At 31.4% G+C, this 20,421-nt stretch overlaps 4 protein-coding genes and 1 long non-coding RNA gene across 9 annotated transcripts in view; all 5 read left to right on the forward strand.

Annotated features, from left to right (window-relative positions):
- The first annotated feature begins 13 nt into the window (after positions 1-13).
- LOC143194359 (lipoma-preferred partner homolog) lies at positions 14-9,472 on the forward strand. Of its 3 annotated transcripts, none has more exons than XM_076401074.1 (7): positions 14-245; positions 403-595; positions 1,951-2,208; positions 7,654-7,797; positions 7,857-8,035; positions 8,089-8,209; positions 9,193-9,472. In XM_076401074.1, exons 1-7 carry the CDS (start codon positions 121-123, stop codon positions 9,322-9,324), a joined length of 1,152 nt encoding a protein of 383 aa, XP_076257189.1. In that variant the 5' UTR covers positions 14-120; the 3' UTR covers positions 9,325-9,472. The 3 variants fall into 3 exon arrangements, with proteins under 3 accessions (XP_076257189.1, XP_076257190.1, XP_076257191.1); XM_076401075.1 differs by having other exon boundaries at positions 15-188; positions 9,193-9,471; XM_076401076.1 differs by lacking the exon at positions 1,951-2,208 and having other exon boundaries at positions 15-245.
- On the forward strand, positions 6,674-7,251 carry LOC143194364 (uncharacterized). The gene is made up of 2 exons (XR_013005305.1): positions 6,674-6,996; positions 7,109-7,251. It is a non-coding gene; the product is annotated as an uncharacterized LOC143194364 (long non-coding RNA).
- A 273-nt stretch (positions 9,473-9,745) lies between the features above and the next one.
- LOC143194363 (thyroid receptor-interacting protein 6-like) lies at positions 9,746-11,058 on the forward strand. Of its 2 annotated transcripts, XM_076401079.1 has the most exons (5): positions 9,746-10,012; positions 10,072-10,247; positions 10,312-10,432; positions 10,538-10,554; positions 10,796-11,037. In XM_076401079.1, exons 1-5 carry the CDS (start codon positions 9,896-9,898, stop codon positions 10,899-10,901), a joined length of 537 nt encoding a protein of 178 aa, XP_076257194.1. In that variant the 5' UTR covers positions 9,746-9,895; the 3' UTR covers positions 10,902-11,037. The 2 variants fall into 2 exon arrangements, with proteins under 2 accessions (XP_076257194.1, XP_076257196.1); XM_076401081.1 differs by lacking the exon at positions 10,538-10,554 and having other exon boundaries at positions 10,796-11,058.
- Positions 11,059-11,937: 879 nt separating this feature from the next.
- LOC143194357 (thyroid receptor-interacting protein 6) lies at positions 11,938-16,021 on the forward strand. 2 transcript variants are annotated; one of them, XM_076401069.1, is made up of 11 exons: positions 11,938-11,964; positions 12,091-12,180; positions 12,282-12,384; positions 12,446-12,585; positions 12,817-13,003; positions 13,488-13,601; positions 14,960-15,118; positions 15,171-15,314; positions 15,406-15,584; positions 15,636-15,756; positions 15,820-16,021. In XM_076401069.1, exons 3-11 carry the CDS (start codon positions 12,304-12,306, stop codon positions 15,937-15,939), a joined length of 1,245 nt encoding a protein of 414 aa, XP_076257184.1. In that variant the 5' UTR covers positions 11,938-11,964; positions 12,091-12,180; positions 12,282-12,303; the 3' UTR covers positions 15,940-16,021. The 2 variants fall into 2 exon arrangements, with proteins under 2 accessions (XP_076257184.1, XP_076257185.1); XM_076401070.1 differs by lacking the exons at positions 11,938-11,964; positions 12,091-12,180; positions 13,488-13,601 and having other exon boundaries at positions 12,268-12,384.
- A 255-nt stretch (positions 16,022-16,276) lies between these two features.
- The window catches only part of MFS17 (Major Facilitator Superfamily Transporter 17), a 60,741-nt gene continuing 56,596 nt past the window's right edge, over positions 16,277-20,421 (forward strand). The window contains exon 1 of the mRNA XM_076401083.1: positions 16,277-16,528. The gene's annotated coding sequence lies outside the window, so the exon portion shown is untranslated. The remainder of the gene's footprint in view (positions 16,529-20,421) is intronic.

Consider the following 20,421-nt stretch of genomic DNA (forward strand, 5'->3'; position numbering starts at 1 on the left):
AAACGAATTATTTTATTATTTTTACAATACTTGCTCAAAGGTTTGCAGTGTAATATATTAACTGGATAATTTTAAATAAGCTTAATAAACAGGATTGTATACAGATATTTTTAGTTAACAATGGAGAAGTTAGATTATTTGTTGGCTGAATTATCTTTGGCTCTTAAGTCGGCGGATTCTCCAGACAGGTTAGCAGTTAAAACAAGTAATTCCTTAGAGACACAATCACGCAATACGTCTAACAAGTAATTTTGTTTTCCATATTTCATCAAAATGGCTTCTATAATTCATTATAAATAGTTTTGTTATATTTAATAATGTTAATTTGTCCGAAGTAACAAATTATGATAATTATTATTAACTTGAGTGATAATATAATTCATAATTATTCATTATTTTTAGTAAGACTAAGATAATCAACAGTAGAGATGAAGATTTGCTCCCACCCCCACCAAAGTCTATTACAAATGCAGACATGGTACATGTTGTAGATTATGATGAGCTACCCTTTCCACCTCCTCCTCCAGAAGCTTATGAATCGAATACAGAATATAAAGAACAATTTAGTAAAAATTCAAATACTAAAGGCAGTCAAGTAAGTTGTGACTTTCATGACGTAAAAAAGTAGGTTTATTTGGCTACTAAAGAATCGCACGTTCGAATCTCGCTTTGAGTTTACGTATTTGTTGTATAGGCATGATGCAAATCCGTAAATTAATCCAGAATGAATGATTTCTTCAGTTGTATCAGTAAACAAGTTGTGTTCATAAAGGGCAGTGGTTTCAAACACTTTCTACTCACTAGATCTAGTTTAAAGAACACTAATACTTAGTAGTAATATTAAAATAAGTGAAACTTCCTTCATGGCATTTCATATTTGTGTATTATATGAATATTTTAAAATAATATGGTTATATCTTATAATAAATAGTACATGGATATACTTTCTACGATTAAAAATAATCTATGTCTAAAGTACAATCTTAAGTCTTAATAGCCATTGCCAAGGAATACATTACTTTCTTTACAGAAATTTCTATTATTCAAGGCACAATTGCTAAACAGGTTGAACATGAGTCAAAACAAGAAATTAATCTGGACGGCGCATTTCGCCGTATTGAGAAATCAAAAAAGATTTTGGACTTTCTACTTTAAAATCCAAGTGGAATATACCTAAAGGTCCGTCACTCCTGTGGCAACAGTATACTACTTATGTCAGAAGTAGTAGAATGTTTATAATTCATGGAACTTTTTAAATGAACAAAAAAAAAATGTCTTTTTCTATAAAAATGCAAACTTGAATGTGTTGAAACTAGTTGGGGCATGTTGTGCCACTTTAGACGTACTTTCAAACTGAAAAGTGTCTATTTCTTTTTCTTCTTCCTCCTTTCTTCCAGTATAACTCCTTCGAATTTTAAACGTTTAGTTATAGCTTCTGGATTGATATTTAATGCTGCTACACATTTTTCTTCTGTTACATGATTCTGTTCTAATATATTTTTTTAATTTCGTATCAAATTTTCTCCGTTGACACGCACGTTCTCTATCTTCTATATTGTAGTATTCGTTACGTCTAAATCTCCTAAACCAGAATTCACGTGTTAAAATCGACACAATTTGTGAACCGTAAGTTTTAACAAGCGAACCACAATTCTCAGTTGCACTTTTGCCTTGGATGTAATATAAAAGTAGCACTTCCCGTAAATGCTCCTTTGTTGGCATATAATCGGCGTTTTTAGACTTCTGGATTGGGTGCTCCATGTACAATAAACATAAATTTACCTCCGCCTCCAAAAGATTTATTACCACCTCCATCATCCGTTAATTCTAGTTATAGTGAATTGCGAGGCACGCAACTGGGATCAGATTTTCACAATTATGGTATGGGACCAGGGGTTGAGTTTCTGACATTATAAAGTTCCAGTTAGATGTATTTGCTTAATTATTTAGGTATCTTCACCATATGAGTCTGTCTATGAACCAGTCAATCCAAAACCACCAAGTCAGATGTCATCTATATCTAATTATTCACCATATGCATCTTATAACGGTGCTAGCTTAGGTTCTAGCCCATCAGTCAGCCGAATAGGTCAGAATAAAGAAAAAGAAGTGGATAATTTAACTGATATGTTAATCCAAGGGATGGGACCTGAACCAGATTTAGACCAAGAAGTTATATATGGAATATGTGCAAAATGTGGAGATAAGGTATGGTTTGCTGTACTTCAATCTAATATTAATTAGTAGGGAAGTAGATAAAATACATAAAATATGTTATACATTTCAGTTATAACAATCATATAATGATTTTTTTTTTTTTTTTTTTTTTTTTTTATTATTACTCTTCGTGAGTCCACAATCTGCCCTATTGGCAATAAGTATTTCTTCTGTTTATATTATATATACATGGCATGTAGAAAATCACTTCATTAAGCAATCTTCTGTATAAAATATTATCTTAATTAATTAGTCTTATTCTAATGCTTATTCTAAACTCTACATATGTCCAGTAATCAGATCAGATGGTGTTAAACGTTTTAGTCTACGCACTTCACTATCACGTCGCATATTTAGCTGATTAGCGAGTACATTGGGATGCACTGACACTCTTTCGAAGTACTTCACACAAACACGTTGGATTACACTCGTTATAGGTTCTAGAGGAATATCGCGTTGTATCACTTTATTTGAAATATAGTACGGAGCATCAACAATGGCACGCAACACCTTATTTTGGAACCGTTGAATGATGGATATATTGGATTTGCTAGCGGTACCCCATAGTTGAATTCCATATGTCCAAATGGGCTTGAGTATAGACTCATACAGCAATACCTTGTTATCTAATGATAACTTGGATTTGCGCCCAATGAGCCAATACATTTGATATAATTTTAGTCCTAGTTGTTTCCGTTTAGAGAGTATGTGCTTCTTCCAGGTTAGGCGTCGATCTAAATGCATACCAAGATATTTAACATGGTCTGCTTGGGGGAGTTGGCGATGATTGATATTTACTGGTGGACATGTTCTTCTACGCAGGGTAAACGTTATATGCGTGGATTTTGATTCATTGGCTTTAATGCGCCATGTCTTCAACCATAACTGTATTTGCTCCAGGTGGGTTTGTAGGTTTATTGATGCTGTGACTGGATCTTCATGGGATGCTAAGATTGCTGTATCGTCTGCATATGTTGCCACAGTAGTTATTTTTGTGGTGGGCAGATCAGCCGTATACAGAAGATACAGTACTGGACCCAGTACACTACCTTGCGGAACTCCTGAATATATGGGATTTAATTCGGTATGTTCATCGCCTTGATTTACAATAAAATGTCTGTCAGTGAGATACGATTTTAGTAGCTGATAGTCCGGATGAGGGAGAAGTTTCTTTAGTTTAACCTGCAAGCCCGTATGCCATACTTTGTCAAAAGCCTGAGATATGTCTAGGAAAGCAGCCGAACAATATCTTTTGGCATTTAGGTCAGCGTTTATTTGGTTTACAAGTCTATGCACTTGTTCTATAGTCCCATGCTTATTGCGAAAGCCAAACTGATGTTCTGGAATAATTTTTCTTTTTTCTATTATATAGTTTAGTTTTTTTATGTATAACTTCTCGAAAACTTTCGAGATTATTGGTAATAAACTTATAGGTCGGTAGGAGGTCACATCTTCTGGTATTTTTCCTGGTTTAAGTATCATTAATATTTTAGCTACTTTCCAGATACTAGGGAAGTAATTAATTCGTAGCATAGCATTAAATATATATGTTAATAGTTTTATAGCCTTTTCTGATAGTTCTTTTAAAATTTTGCCAGTAATTAAGTCATAACCAGGAGCTTTTTTAATATTAATCTCTCTCATTATTGTATGTTTAACTTTTTTGACCGTTAATTTCTCGTGCGGTAAATCCATTTGAAATGGCGAATCTAGAAAGCTAGTAATTTTATTTTCGTCATCTTTATGTAGCTGAGACTGGAAAGGTTTAAAAACATTTTTTAAGTGTTTTGAGAAAATGTCGGCCTTCTCTTTATTGCTTCTCGCCCAATTATTTTCGCTTGTTTTAATAGGTGGGTTATGCTGCTGGGATCTCCTAAGCTTTTTTGTTGCTTTCCACAACGAATAGTCTGTAGCCTCAGTTGATGTCAAGTTTTCTAGGTATTCTTGAATGCCTTGGTTCTGTTCGATTTGGATTAGATCTCTCAGCTCTTTTATGGCCCTATTAAATTTTCTTTTATTCTCTTCAGTCCTTTGCTGTTGCCAATTTCGTCGTAACTTTCTTTTTTCTGCTATCTTTTTCTGTATTGTACATGATATATGTGTATTTTTTCTTGGAAATGTTTCAATGTTGGGAGTCGCGGAATATGCTGCCTCCTGTATATTTTTTGTAAGATTTATTGCTGCTATTTCTATATCCATTTCAGTTTGTAACGGTAAGTTTAGAGAGATATTTTGGTCTAAGTTTTCTCTAAATGAGGGCCAGTTAGTTCTATTATTGCACAGAGAAGGGGATTTATCTTTGATGGTAATTTTTGAAGAAATTGTTACTATTATTGGTGAATGATCAGAAGACAGGTCGAAACATGATTCTGCCTGACACTTTTTTGGATCAATATTTTTTGTAATACAGAAATCTATTGTATCTGGTTTTTTATTTCTGTCTGAAGGCCAATATGTTGGTTCACCAGTAGAGATATGTTGTAAGTTATCTATCCTTATGGCTTTGAGCAGTTCTCTACCTTTTGAGGTTATTATTCTTGAACCCCACATTAAATGTTTTGCATTATAATCTCCTCCTGCTATAAATCTATTACCTAGCGTACGGAAGAATTCTTGAAATTGTTCTGCCTTGTTGTTATGTTTGGGTGGGCAATAAATCGCAGAAATTGTTAATGGTCCATGGGCTTCCTCTATGGTTATACTGGTGGCTTGCAGGTAGTCTTTGCGGAATTTTTCTTTTTCGAAATGCTTTATATCATCTCGAATTATTATGGCTGTACCTCCATGTGCTTTATCATCAGGGTGATTTGTATGATAAAGCTTATATTTAGGAACTTTCAAATAATTTTTGTCCGTAAAGTGTGTTTCGGAAACCATCATAACGTCAATATTTTGTTCAATTACGAACATTTTTAGTTCCCTGGCATGTTGTTGGAGCCCATTGGCATTCCAGACGGCGATTTTGTAGCTATTGGTTTCAGGCATTAGGCAAGTTTGCTTACGACGGTTGTGAGTAGACCAAGCATCGTACTCATTTGATCCATTAGTTTGGCCATCATATTTTCTAATCTTGAGATGTTGCTAGTTTCAGTAGGTTGAGATATTGTCTCTCGTTTTTGTGCTGAACCATTTTCAACTATTTGGGCATAAGTTATGTCTGGTTGACTTGTTCTGGTGGGTAGTGGTAGATTGGTAGTAGTGGATTGTTTTTGTTGATGCCTTTTTTCCCTTAAGGCAGGATAGAGTTTCTGCTGTAGTTGCTTGTGAACTGCGCAACCCTTGTAGTTCGCTGGATGATTTCCGTTACAGTTGACACATTTCACTTTTTCATCGCGAACTTTACGAGTACAATCTCCTGTCTTATGTTCTCCTGCACATTTTACGCATCTATATGATTTGCGACAGTAAGTCTTTGTGTGCCCGTGCGCTTGACACCTTGTGCATTGTGGTATAATTCTTTTTATATGTGGTGGTTCGCATTTAATAATATTATTTTCCAATTTGGTGATTTCATACACCGCCTTATTGTTTCCATTAGGTTTTATGTCTATATAAAACATAGGCAGAGGTTTTTTTGTCGTGTGATGTCGTATATTGTGAATATTTACGACCTCGTGGCCTTTTTCAGCTAGTGCTACCTTGATGGTGTTAAAGTCCGTCCCGTGATGTATGTGTATGTAGTGTGCAGGTGATTTGGTTGAATCGCTATTGTTTGCCATTTTTTAATTTTTAATATTTTATTTAATTTACTTCCAGAGGATAAAAAAAATAAAATAAATACATTGTTTATTTCACGCACTTCATTTTTCACTTACGTTATTTTAGCACTAGTTTTTTACTATAAATACTATAAATGAATTTCAAAAGGACTGTTGTAAAATAAGATGAAATTATTTTAAACACTAATAAAAATGAGATGCAGTCCTTTTGTCTGGTCACGTAAACACGTATTCACTACACTTTAGGTCCACTGAGAGACGGATAGCCGCATCTGTTATGCGTTTTTAACACTCAATTAAATAACCCTAATAAAATACTGGGTTTTTTTAAAGAAAGGTATCTTTTTATAGCTTGGACCGTATTGAAAATACGTCTTCACCCTACGAAGGTTGGAACTGAACTAATATAATGATAAAATAATTTGTATTATTTTACATTTTAATATTTAACATACTAATAGGTCAATTGAAAAGACCACGGCCTGACACATATATGGCTCTACTAGAATTAAATCCTCAAAACGTCAAAATGTACGTATATAAATTTGACAGCTGTCGCATCATTAGTGATTTGATTTTCGGCATTTTGAGATTTGATTAGCATTTTGAGTGAAGAAACTTTTGTTATTGTGAAAAAAAAAAAGACGCCCAAAGAGGTTGTTACCGTAAATTGAAACTAAATGAAATAGCAGACACTCTAAAGATATCAACTGAATGTGTACATCAGATCATTCACGAATGTTTGGTATGAGAAAGCTCTGTGCAAAATGGGCGCCGCGCGTGCTAACTTTTGACTAAAAACAACGACGAGTTGATGAATCGGAGCAGTGTTTGAAGGTGATCAAGCGTAATAAACCTGAGTTCTTGCGTCGATATGTGACAATGGATGAAACGTTGCTCCATCGTTTCACTCCGAAATCCAATCGACAATCATCCGAACGGACTGCACACGATGAATCCGCTCCAAAGCATGGGAAAACGCAACAGTGGGCTGGCAAGGTTATGATGTCTGTATTTTGGGAGGCGCATGGAATAATTTTCATTGACTACCTTGAAAAAGGTAGGACGATCAACAGCGACTATTACATAGCGTTATTGGACAGTTTGAAGGACGAAATATTTCCATTAATATATATGTATATAACGTACTATTTTTCTCAATTCCATTTTAGGATTTCGGTGAATGGGGGTAACACGAAATGAAACAGTGGTGTTTACATTATGTGACCGTTATTTATTGATGTAATATAAAAATGTGGAAAATGCAAGTGATAAAAAATGCTGGCAGCGGTGTTACCTGGTGACGAGGCTTAGGCAGTCGATGGTGGCGCGTCTAAACCAAACGATGGTCGATTACTGATTGCTCGAATGCACCCTTCGATAATTTCCCAGATAAACGTCTCGGAGTAGCCAGATATTCGTTATCGTGTATAAGTTGGCGCTGCGGGCACCCCGCCCGTTTTCAACATCTGAGATTATATTTCTGGGTATTTTGTAGACCGTTATTCCACTATGTAAATTCGACATGCCTCAAGGTCGCTACTTGAGGAAAAGCTTCGTCGTTGGAACTTGGAAATTAAAATTATACAAAAAATGCTCTTCCATTAAAGGTGCAATGTTGTGTAAAAGTTTTAAGACAAGTCATTGAAAACAATCTAAGTTTGCGGACTATTTATAATATAAGATATTTCAATAGATACATGTTTATAATTTATAGATTGTTGGTGGGAACAGTGGCTGCACCGCTATGGATCAGATATATCATATAAAATGTTTCACATGTTATCAGTGTGCTATCAATCTTCAAGGAAAACCATTCTATGCACTTGATGGTCATCCATTCTGTGAAGAAGATTATCTGGTAACTTATGTTTGTGAAAACGTCATTTGTGTCAATAATTTAACAGTGATCGTTTTCAGAACACATTAGAAAAATGTTGCGTATGTCAAAAACCAATACTGGATAGAATTTTAAAAGTTACTGGCAAGCCATATCATCCAGGCTGTTTTTGCTGTGTTGTATGTGGCAAAAGCTTAGACGGAATTCCGTTTACGGTTGATGCCACAAATCGTGTTCACTGCATAGAAGATTTCCATAAGTATGTTTATTTATAATTATGTAAATATGTTTAATATCTATTTGTTATTTTAGAATATTTGCTCCACGTTGTTGGGTCTGTAAACAACCAATTATGCCGGAACCTGGAGAAGAAGAGACTGTCCGGGTAGTTGCTTTGGATCATAGTTTCCATATTCAATGCTATAAGTGTGAAGTAAGTAAATTGTTGTACTAGAATTTGTTTTAGGTGCATGCATTTTGATTATTGACATCTGTATAATGAATATATTAATGTAAACAATTATTAAATTCGATGGTTTTGACATCTATAAATATAAAATAACAATTTTCTATTTAATATTAGTGAGCTGTGTCATGGTACTAAAGTAGAAAAACGCTAGAAATTCGACATTCCTTACTTTCGTTGTTTGATTTGATGAAACGGCCAAAACCTTTTAGAAAAACTGTTAGAATATTTCAATTGTTGGTTTGGAATTCAACGTTTTAAAAGTAGTGATTTAGATATCATTGAGAAGGACAGTTTGGAGAAGCAAAAAAAAATTAAACACAGAATTGCAAACCTTACCAAACAATAACTAAAACTTTCAAAGAATTTTTAGATAGCTTGGTGGTCAATACCATGAAATGCGAAAGATCCGAATGGCTACCACACCAATTAACTAAACATGCCATTTCAAACTGTTGCTGTTTGATTGCTTACCAGGCAAAAAGAAGATTTTTCTGTGGCGTATTATGGTTGGTGATGAAAGATGGATCTCCTATGCAAGCGTGAAAAGTCAATGAGTTAGTCTAAGGCCAGTCGTGAGAAGACCATCAATATCAATACCAATGGATGACGAAAAAGTTTTGCTCTGCATATAGTAGATTCCATGTTGCTAAATGGGATGTTCCAGCGCATCCAAACAACATGGCTAGGCTTGTATATGATTCTCAAATGCTGAAGAAGTGCGAAAATAGTTTAATGGTTGACTTGCTGCACATTGAACTTTGGCTCAGTGTCCCAAATTGTCAGAAGATAGACGAAATGATTGAAAATATTTTGATTAATATATGTTTATACACCGCACTAATTTTTCTCAATTCTATAGTAAAAAATGGTCAGAGTACATGAGACCGCCTAATATAATTACTGCTGTAACTTTTGTGTATATTAATTTACATTTTATTATTTTTTAGGATTGTGGTCTGGTTTTATCTTCTGAAGCTGAAGGTCGGGGGTGCTATCCGCTCGATGGCCATGTCTTGTGTAAGAGTTGCAATGCTAAAAGGGTGCAAGCCTTGACCAACCACATGACCACCGAACTCTAATAATTAGACTATATCAGGCGATACGTCCACATTAATATCAATAGATTTAATAGTTTCATTTATTATTTCCATATGTTATAATACGAATGTAGCAAAAATATTTAATTGGTGACGGTATGGGATTTAAATTTTCTATATTCACTTTTAATTTATGTAGATAAAGTTTATACTTGTAAAAGTATATTGTGGTTAGAAATTTTGTTGTGTAAACAGATTTATGCATATGAATTTTTAAGTCATGAACGTTTCCATGAATGGTTCCTGACAAATTTGTTTATTTTCCATATTCACAAGAAATTTGTTTTGTGTATTAGTGATATGGCTGGACCATTCTTTTTCTGTGGATGGTTACAAAACTGTTACCATTTGACAATTACCGACTTATTTATTTTATTAACTGAACGTTGTTATTAATGTAAGCACACACTTATGAAACATTCCCACAGTTTTTTTTTAAATTTATGGTCCGGTAAAACGAAACCACATACATCCTAAGCAATAAATTGTTTTGCTTGTTAAGAAGTAACAGATCGAATAATATAAAATATAACTCAGTTTTTAAATGTGATTTATGGCTATGGATCAGATATATCATATAAAATGTTTCACATGTCATCAGTGTGCTATCAATCTTCAAGGAAAATTATTCTATGCACTTGACGGTAATCCATTCTGTGAAGATTATCTGGTAACTTATGTTTGTGAAAGCCTTATTTGTGTCAATAATCTAACAGTAATGGTTTTCAGAGCATATTAGAAAAATGTTGCGTGTGCCAAAAACCAATACTGGATAGAATTTTAAGAGCTACTGACAAGCCATATCCAGGCTGTTTTTGCTGTGTTGTATGTGGCAAAAGCTTAGAGGGAATTCCGTTTACAGTTGATGCTACAAATCGTGTTCACTGTATAGAAGGTTTCCATAAGTAAAGATATAAAATGCTAATTTATAATTACTTAAATATCATTTATATCTATTCGTTATTTTAGAATATTTGCTCCGCGTTGTTGGGTCTGTAAGCAACCAATTATACCAGAACCTGGAGAAGAAGAGACTGTCCGGGTAGTTGCTCTGGATGATAGTTTCCATATTCGGTGCTATATATGTGAAGTTAGTAATTTGTTAGAATTTGTATGAAAAATTTGATTGATTTTGATGAAAAATATTTCCTTTATTATATATATGACTTACTAATTTTTCTCAATACCATTTTAGGATTTCGGTGAATGGAGGTAACACGAAATGAAACAGTGGTGTTTTTAAAAAATGATCAAAAAAAATGTACATGCGACCGTCTAATATAATCACAACTGGAACTTTTGATTATGTTAATATAGATAATATAGATTTTTAAAATTTTTGATTGAAAATATTTCAATTCCTTAGTAAAAAAATGATCAGAGTACATAAGACGGCCTAATATAATCAGTGTTGGAAGTGTTGTGTATATTAATATACTTTTTTATTTTTTAGGATTGTGGTCTGGTTTTATCTTCTGAAGCTGAATGTCGGGGGTGTTATCCACTCGATGGTTATGTCTTGTGTAAGACTTGTAATGCCAAAAGGGTGCAAGCCTTGAGCACTGAACTGTAATAATTAGACTATATCAGGCAATACGTTCACATTAATATCAATTAGATTTGATAGTTTCATGTTAACACCTGTGTAACACTTATTACCAGTATTATTGAAATTATTGCATATATTATTTCCATATGTTAGAATAGAAATGTAGCAATAATATTTAATTCGTGCCGGTATGGAATTTAAATTTTTGATCTTTACTATTAATTTGTGTAGATAAGGTTTATTACGAGTGTTGTGTAAACAGGTATACGCATATAAATTTTTATGTCATGAATGGCTCCTGACAAAATTGTTTATTTTCCATATTCAGAAGTAATTTATTTTGTGCATGAATGCTATAACTAGATTATTTTTTCTCTGTCGATGGTTACAAAACTGTTACCATTTAACAATTATCTACTTATTTATTTTATTAACTGAATGTTATTTTTGTTATTAATGTAACTATATACATGAAACATGCCACCATTTTTTTTATTTATAATTTGGTAAAACCAAACCGCATATATATCATAAGCAACAAAATTAAAAAAAAAATAGAAGGGATCGAATAATATAAAATATAATCACAGTTTTCAATATATAAGTTTATGGATATTTTTTAGTGAGAATATTTTTAAGATGGAAAAAACGTGAATTTTTTTATCAAATTATTTCTCCTATATAAAAGTACTTTTTGCCGATTTTATATTATACTTTCATTTAATATGTTAGATGCTATTAACTTGTCAGATTAATGTGAGCAATGAGAGTAGAAATATCCCAATTCTTGTGTGTTTTAATAAATATACGTAATTACTGTTAAGATATATTGTGTAGTGTGTTTGTTCAGGTTGTTTATTACACAATTTGTATAGTTACTGTTCTTTTTGAGTATTTAGATTGGGGCATTTTTGCTGTTAATGACTGAAATTTGATTACGATTATTTAAATTAATGTACCAATAATTAGGTTCTTTTTAATAAATTTTAATTTAAATGTATGTTCTTTTGTTCCTTGAACTAAGTTTTTTGATTTCAGCAGTATCGTATTGAAAGTCCAGTTAACCATACAAGGTAAATGGTTGGATATTAAATAATGTTTTAAATTTTTCTTCGTGTCAATTTGACTTTAGGAAAAATTCATTGATAAGCATTTGATATTAAAAAAATATTGTAGTTAAAATTATAAAAATCTTTTAGTGGTACCCTAAAGTGATGGTGGTTATTTTTATATCAGTCTTACCTGTTTTGCGAGAGAGCCGTTAGTGAAAAGAAGTCATGCAGTAGCAAGTAAGAATAGTTGATACATTAGCATGTAATAGATGCGAATAAATTCCATGAGCAGAGATGAAAAAGCGATATAAATTATTTAATTTCTATATAATTTAAAGATTATGACTAAGAATTGCAGTGATGTCAGAGATAAAATACTTAAAAATTATCAGCGTTAGATTAAAGGAATTATTTTGTTATTCTTACGGTGCTTGTTCAAAGGTTTGTAGTTTATATTAACTGCATAATTTTAAATAAGTTTACTAAACAAAATTGTTTATAGATATTTTTATTAAGAATGGAAAACTTGGACGATTTATTGGCGGAATTATCTTCGGCTATTAAATCGACGGATTCTCCACCCAGGTCACCAATAAAAACAAGTAATTCCTTGGGGGCACGATCATGGAATATGTCTAACAGGTAATTTTGTTATCCACCTTTCACCAAACTGGCTTCTAAAATTTATTATTAAATAGTTTAGTTATATTTTCCAATATTATTTTCGACGTTATTTTATAAAGTATCAAGTTAAGATGATTATTAATTAATTACGTATTAATTTTATAAAAATTATTATATATGTGTATATAATAATATATTTGAAAGACAAATATCATTTTCTTGTAAGCATAATTCAATCTGTATTTTTAGTAAGACTAAGATAATCGACGATAGAGCTGAACATTCGTTGCCACCCGTGTCTATTACGAATGCAGACATGGTGCATGTTGTAGATTCTGACGATTTACCGTTACCACCTCCTCCTCCAGAAGCTTATGAATCAAATGTAAAACATAAAGCACAATGTAGTGAAGATTCAAATACTAAAGGCAGACGAGTAAGTTTTGTAATTTTCATGAGGTCAAAAAGTGGGCTTACTTGGCTACTAATCGTACGTTCAATTTTCGGTTTAGGTGTAGATATTTGTTATCTTTCTATAGGCATGATGCAAAAGCCATTAATTAACTAATAATTAATGGTTACTTCAGTTGCGCCAACAAACAAGTTGTGTTCATAAAGAGCAGTAGTTTCAAACTCATTCTATTCAACACATGTAGTTTAAAAACACGCATGCTTAATAGCAATATCATAATAAAGTGAAACTCCCTTCATGACATATCATATTTGTATATTATATCAATAAATTAAAATATGGTTATATCTTATATTAAATAATACATGAATTACTTAATATAAATAATACATGGACATGCTTTTTACAATACTGATTTTTAAGTTCAAATAACCATTTCCAAGGAATACATTACTTTGTTTACAGAAATTATTGTATTTCCAATATTCAAGGCACAATTACTGAACAGGTTGAACCTGAGTCAAAACAAGAAATTAATCTGGACGACGGACTTGGCTCTATCGAGAAAGCAAAAAGGATTTTGGACTTTCTACTTTTGCATCCATGTGGAATATACCTAAAGGTACGTCACTACTGAGGCAACATTCCACAACTTATGTTAGAAGTTGTAGAATGTTTATAATTCATGGAACTTTTTAAACGAACAAACTGTCCTCACTAGGCCATGATTTTAATGATTGCACTTATGCCTTTTTCCATTCTAGAAAAAAAGTAGACCCGATGTGTTGAAACTAGTTGGGGCATGTTGCCCTACTTTGGACGTACCTTCAAGTTAAAATGTGTCTACTTCTTCTTCTTTTTCTTCTTCCTTCCTTCTTCCAGTATTACTCCTCTGACTTTTAAACGTTTACTTATAGCTTCTCTACTGACATTTAATGCTGCTGCAAGTTTTTCTTGTGTTAGACTAGGATCCTGTTCTAATAATTTTTTCAATTCCGTATCTTCAAATTTTCTCGGTTGACCCGGACGTTCTCTATCTTCAACATTGAATTCGCCACGTCTAAATCTCCGAAACCAGAATTCACAGGTTGAAATCGACACAGTTTGTGGACCGTAAGTTTGAACAAGCAAGCGATAACTCTCAGCTGCACTTTTGCCTTGGTTGAAATATAAAAGTAGCACTTCCCGTAAATGATCCTTTGTTGGAATATAATCAGACATTTTTAATATAAAAAAGCATTTGTTTATATTACTATTTGTAATGGTAATGACTAATCATAAATTATAGGTTATAACAAGCACTTTATTGCTCGACGGATGCCGAAAAAATATCGATACAACGATATATATTTTTTGGAAAAAATATCGATATTTTTAACCTATATTTTTTTTTGACCGATATTTTGATATTTTTGTTAGCCGAATTTTTTCGATATTTAAAAAAAATTAAATAAATTTTTAAACATTATAAAAAAACCATATAATTACTTTTAATAAACTTTTTAAATGGGTACTAAATTTTAAAAGCTGTGTATTAGTTTAATGGTACTTAATTGTAAGGGCTCATTAAAATATCAATATATATTATAAAAAAAATTATTCTCTAATATATCAATTTTTAATATCGATATTTTTCCTGGTGGCCTACACCCGTACTGCTATCACCAAAATGTTCATAGCGCCATCTATTAGAAATGCTTTGTGAATAAGTACCACACCTAAATAATACTTTAAAAAAACGCAAAAACAGTCACAAAATATGGATAAGACAAAATTTAGCTTTTAGATAGCCTTTTTAATTTATCTACGTGAGATATGGATATCTTTAGATATATATTTTATATACCTTTTATATATGCTAGATAGTATGTTTAATCTTAAATGTATACAGGATTAACAAAAGTTTTTTTCAAATACCATAGCTATTAAATTTTTTTATGATTTATTTTTTAAGATTAAAAACATTTTTGTTTATTAAAGGTGGCGGGTTCGAAACAAAATATTTCCACAACTTCTGAAGACATTGACTATAATAAAGAAGTAGATAATATTTTTGATAATTTACTTCCTAGGGCAAAGGGAAAATCTGGAATATATGATGACAATATATATGGTATATGCGCCAAATGTGGTGAAGAAGTAATATTTTTGATATATTCTTAAATTAAAAAAAAAATTATATTTTTTTAAGGTAAAGAAAGGCGATGAAGCCTGTATTGCTATTGAGAAATTATATCATTCAAGATGTTTTACATGTTTCCATTGCTGTGTTAATTTGGAAAATGTGGAGTTTTATAATTTAAATGGTGAACCTTACTGTAAGGAAGATTATATTGTAAGTGTTATTGTAGAGTAGTATTTTAAATCAATTTCTTTAAAATTATTCATTACGCTATCCAACATGCAATATATTCATAATTTTCCAGAAAATATTAGATAAATGTACAGTATGTCATGAAACTATTGAGACAAAAATTTTACGAGCCTCTGATAAACCATATCATCCAAGTTGTTTCTGCTGTGTTGAATGTGGTAAGAACTTAGTTGGGAAATCTTTTATGAGTAATGACAGTAATCAGATACATTGTGTGGATGATTTTTACGAGTAAATATAAAATAAAATGTCATTTAGTTATATTAATTATTGAACTTATAGAAAATATGCACCAGAGTGTTGGTACTGCAAAAGAAAGATTGTACCAAAACCAGGTGATGATGAAATATGCAGGGTAGTTGCTTTAGATCGTAGTTTTCATGAGACATGTTTTAAGTGTGAGGTAGATTTATGTTACTTTGAAATAATTTTTATTATATTATTTTTATAACATGTATTTTTTCAGGACTGTAATGCTGAATTGTTTTCAACTGGAAAAGCTTACTATCCTATTAATGATCACATTTACTGCAAAGAATGTAGTGCAAAGAGAATTGCCCGTTTGTCAAAAACAACTACGGTATAAGCATATAACTTTTTAATTGTATTATTCCTTAAGCTATGCTATAGGTTTTGTTTACTAACATTTAAATAAATTGTTATTCTTTTTTGTGTGTTTAATTTTTATCATATTTTATTTAAATTAAATACAATTTTGTAAAGTTATTTCAAGAAAGATTAAAATAATTTGCAAACAAATTGAAATTGAATAATATATTTTTGTATTTGTAATTGAGTTTAGGCAACTAACAATATTCATTTGTTTATACTATTGCATATCTATTTCTAAAGTAAATATTAAAAAAACGTGGTCGGTTTCGATGCTTTCTATAAACTTAAATTATATTAACTATATATCGTTCACATTTGTTCGTTTCTTTGTTATTATTTTTTAATATAGGATGTATAATATATACCTTCGCCATTAGGTCCGTCAAATATGTCCACTAAATATGTCAAAATATAAATCAATAACTTCTCTCATTGTTGGAAATGGGACCGGTGGTTTAAAGTTATTTCTTTTTGTGTAGGATTTCGAAATCATGGCTGTTGCATTTTACTTTTCTAGATTAAGTGCAAGTAACGAGTTTCATGTTACACGCTATCAAAATCAGGTTAGTTTTCTAACATAATAGTTTATAAGTTTATTTGTGCTTATTGTTTATACATTGTATAAATTAATTTGTATTTGCCCTTTTAATTGACAAAAATAATTTAGAAATTAATTTTTTTTTATATATACCACATGTATTTAATTTACGTTATCACTCCTAGTGCACTCTAAATGTTTTTGATATATAACTATATAGCATATTTATACTATAGATTCATCTTGAGTTTCATTTTACATCTTAGTTAATAGTATTTTTTTTTATCAGAGAGCAATTTTATTTTAGTAATTCTCTAAAATTTAATGTGTGTGATAGAAGCAATTACCTGATCAATAAATTACATATTAGACTTTTTATTTATTATTATGCAATTAAATCATTACAATCTTTTTAATTCGGTGTTCTATCAAAATATTAAATACCATTTTATTAATTCAATATTGCCTTTATTTTATATGTTCATTTTTTATTCCTTAATGTTCAGATTCAGATTGTATATTAAAAAGAATGTTTATCCACACCCATCTGTATAATAAAGAAAATGTGCTAATAACAATTACGTCTGTTCCCTAGATTAACTCAAAAATGTTATTGATTGAACTGGTATTTCTCATTTCATTTCATGAAGATAATATGGCACTTCTTATTTGTCGTTTAATTAATCGATTAAGTAATTCGGTTCGTTTTCCGAAAGTTTATTGATATGAATGAAATATATACGTATTTTCTTTTAATGCAAAGTCAGCGATACTCTTGAATAAGAAGTACTTATTGTGGAGTGGCAACATAATTTTTGTGATTTCGTTGATGATAGAACTACTAATATTAAGTTCTTTGGCGGATGTTTGAACCAGTTTGTGCTTGAAATCTGTGACTTCTAGATTGATTTATGTGAATTCTGATTTTTGTTTTTGTATATATTTTCACAAACCAGGTACGTTACTTATTTACTTTTTTAATATATTGTTTTATTGATAAAATAATTTTCTTTATATTATTTAAGTCAATGTATTGAATTGATTGAATAAAGGAAATTTGTTTTGTTAGGTGAGGTGTAATTGTGTACTAGTAATTGTGAGGTGCTGTATTGAACGTAAGATCAATGAAATGATACTATTAATAAAATGCATTTGAATATACAAACTAATTTACCTAAATTTATCAATATGTTTGTGAACCTTTGTTTACGTCATATTTTGGGATCGAACCTCTGGATTAATTTCCGAACAATTGATCCTGAATAATATGGATGATCTAAAAATAAAAGAGGTTTAGGTTTCTCAGATTTAATTCGGTATTTTTCTATTACAAATGAGATCTCAGTAATTGAAAGAAGTACTAGTAAGTTGGATAAAAAATTCGAGAGAATCATTTGTTGTTTTCTGATGTTTCATTTAATTTGGTATAACTCATTCTAGTGTCTCATATTTAGGTGATTAAGTTTTTTTATGGCATATGGTGGGTGCATTTTTTAGAAAATTCTTCACATTCTTCGACATTGTATGCTAAATGTTAGGTCCATTGATGTTCACTCTTTTGTAAATATTAGACAGTATCTTTATTTCGCTTTTGAATTCATATGTCCAGGAATCGATTGGCTGATAGATTTCCATATTTTTCAGATTAATATTATTCAAATCAGGTAAATAATTATCTCACGGCGTAGAACTTCAATCACAAGTATAGCTTTAATAACAAACTCTCAACAAAATACTAGCTTGTTGAGCACAATACTCATCGAACAGTGATGAAGAATAATTTAGGATACATAATTTTTTAGGGTGAATTTATTGTTAACATTATTATTCAATAAAGAAAAATTAATCTACCCGTTTTTGAAAAAATTTCATGACCACAATCAGATGGAATCCATTATTTAAAACGATCTTATGTTAAATTTAAATTGCAGATTATAATTGAAATTCATTTAAAAGGCCTTGATCTCGTTAAGATATGTAATATTTGGGTTGAGAGGAATTCATTTAATAAAATGGATCGCTAGTCAATCATTGCTGATGAAAAATATATATAATCGTGATTAATCAGCTTTGTTTTAAATTTAGTGTATTTAACGAATGAGATTAAGCGAGAAGTAAATGTAAACACTGAGTTATAGAATACAATAGAAGAAGAAATCTGTTTATTGTGTCAATATTAGTCACAAATAATTTCTACGAATGTTTATTGAGTGTAATTAATGCAATTGATAATGAATAAATATAGTATTGTAAATCAAATTCTAAAAGTAACTGACTATTTCTCCACTAAGAACATAAACTGGAAACTGTAATCTTCATAATGAGAATTAGTGCAATGTTCAGTTTTTAGTTTTTGGTTGAAAACACTTTCAATAACTTTCAGATAATTATGTACAATGATTTCAAAAATGCTTGTTATTTTAGTTTTAATTTATGGGTTTCACTTTGATTGCATACATACAAATTAGTTGGTCTTCCTTATCTTTGGTTAACCTTGAAAATGTTGCTGCAATGAAGAAGGCGAAATAAGACAATTGATCTTCGCAAGTGTGTTCATTATTTATTGAATTATTCAAAGTGTTAGTAAAATTGTTATTAGAATAATTAAATTACCCGGTGTACCGGAAAGTCATTACCGGTTTTTCTAACAGATGTCGCTAGGCTTAAGTATGCAATGTTATGATTTGACGAATATGTCATTTTATTTTACCGACATTAAACTTCAAAGTTATACATGCTAGATTTTGCGTAAGTAATACCGTCATAGATTTATAACTCTGAAAATGCCAAGTTACGATCATGGGGAAAATCCAAAAGATGGGAAAATGGGTGCCACTTCAATTAAATGACAGCCAAATGGAAAATCTTTCGAATCAACTGTAAAATAATGCTTCAAAGGTATGATCGGAAGTCATTTCAGCATCGAATAGTGACGGGTGATGAACGGTGGATTTATTTTGAAAACCCTAAACCCAAAGCGCTAAAAATCGTGGTTGTCGCGTGCTGAAACCGGCCGATCGACTCCAAGGCCAAATCGTTTTGGTCGAAAGACAATGCTCTGTGTTCGGTGAGACCAGAGTGGCGTCGTATATTACAACTTGTTGAAAGCTGGTGAAACAGTTAATAGTGATCGCTAAAAGCTCGCCGTCTCATAAAGAAAAACCCAAAACGAAGCGTTGAAAGCACTTGGACGGGAATATTATCGCACCCGCTCTACTCTCCAAATCTTGCCCCGTCCGACTATCAATTTTTTGCATTAATGGGAGACCCGCTTGCAGAGCAGCACTTCGCCAATCTCAAAGAAGTTAGAAAATGGCCCGATGAATTGTTTTGCTCAAAGGAAAAACATTTTTTTAGGATAGCATCCATACATTTCTTGAAAGATGAGCAAGATGTATAGAATCAAATGATCAATACTGTGAATAAATCATTTTTTCGTTTTCTTGAAAATCATATAGATTTTTCCGAAAAGAAACCGGTAATTACTTTCCGGTATACTTCGTAAATACCACTGTTTGTATCATTTGAGATCCGAGCTGTTCAGCTACTGTTCAACATAGTAGTGGAGGCAATTATGCGAAACGTTTTTAAAAACAGATAGCTCAATATCATGCTATGAGCCGATCTGATGTTGATGCTAATTGTTCTATATTCGCTGATTAATCTTACTGTTTAAACATGACTGTCGAGTAAAAAGTGAACGAACTACTCACATACTTCAGTGGCGAGATTGATTTTTTGGGCGGAAAACGTTAATAGCGTTGGGAACTATCGACTGAAAATAGTCGAAACAGTCGATAGTTGCAAAACAGTCGAAACAGTTAATAGTCAAAAAACTAGCTACTGAAAATAGTAATTACTATCAGTAATTACTATTAATTATTATCAGTAATTATTATTTTCAGTCAAATGTTCGGC

This window comes from Rhynchophorus ferrugineus, unplaced genomic scaffold (genome assembly GCF_030347505.1).
Source record: "Rhynchophorus ferrugineus isolate W39M unplaced genomic scaffold, kcgeb_rfMv2 rfM3, whole genome shotgun sequence".
Lineage (NCBI taxonomy): Eukaryota > Metazoa > Arthropoda > Insecta > Coleoptera > Curculionidae > Rhynchophorus > Rhynchophorus ferrugineus.

Bases quoted from the DNA above. Each gene is read 5' to 3' on its own strand.
- LOC143194359 (XM_076401074.1), top strand. From the start codon at position 121: ATGGAGAAGTTAGATTATTTGTTGGCTGAATTATCTTTGGCTCTTAAG. The intron at 7,798-7,856 runs GTAACTTATGTT...GATCGTTTTCAG, and splicing joins TCTGTGAAGAAGATTATCTG to AACACATTAGAAAAATGTTG. The intron at 8,210-9,192 runs GTAAGTAAATTG...ATTATTTTTTAG, and splicing joins TTCAATGCTATAAGTGTGAA to GATTGTGGTCTGGTTTTATC.
- LOC143194363 (XM_076401079.1), top strand. From the start codon at position 9,896: ATGGCTATGGATCAGATATATCATATAAAATGTTTCACATGTCATCAG. The intron at 10,013-10,071 runs GTAACTTATGTT...AATGGTTTTCAG, and splicing joins CATTCTGTGAAGATTATCTG to AGCATATTAGAAAAATGTTG. The intron at 10,248-10,311 runs GTAAAGATATAA...TCGTTATTTTAG, and splicing joins TGTATAGAAGGTTTCCATAA to AATATTTGCTCCGCGTTGTT.
- LOC143194357 (XM_076401069.1), top strand. From the start codon at position 12,304: ATGTCAGAGATAAAATACTTAAAAATTATCAGCGTTAGATTAAAGGAA. The intron at 12,385-12,445 runs GTTTGTAGTTTA...AATTGTTTATAG, and splicing joins CTTACGGTGCTTGTTCAAAG to ATATTTTTATTAAGAATGGA. The intron at 15,585-15,635 runs GTAAATATAAAA...TTGAACTTATAG, and splicing joins TGTGTGGATGATTTTTACGA to AAAATATGCACCAGAGTGTT.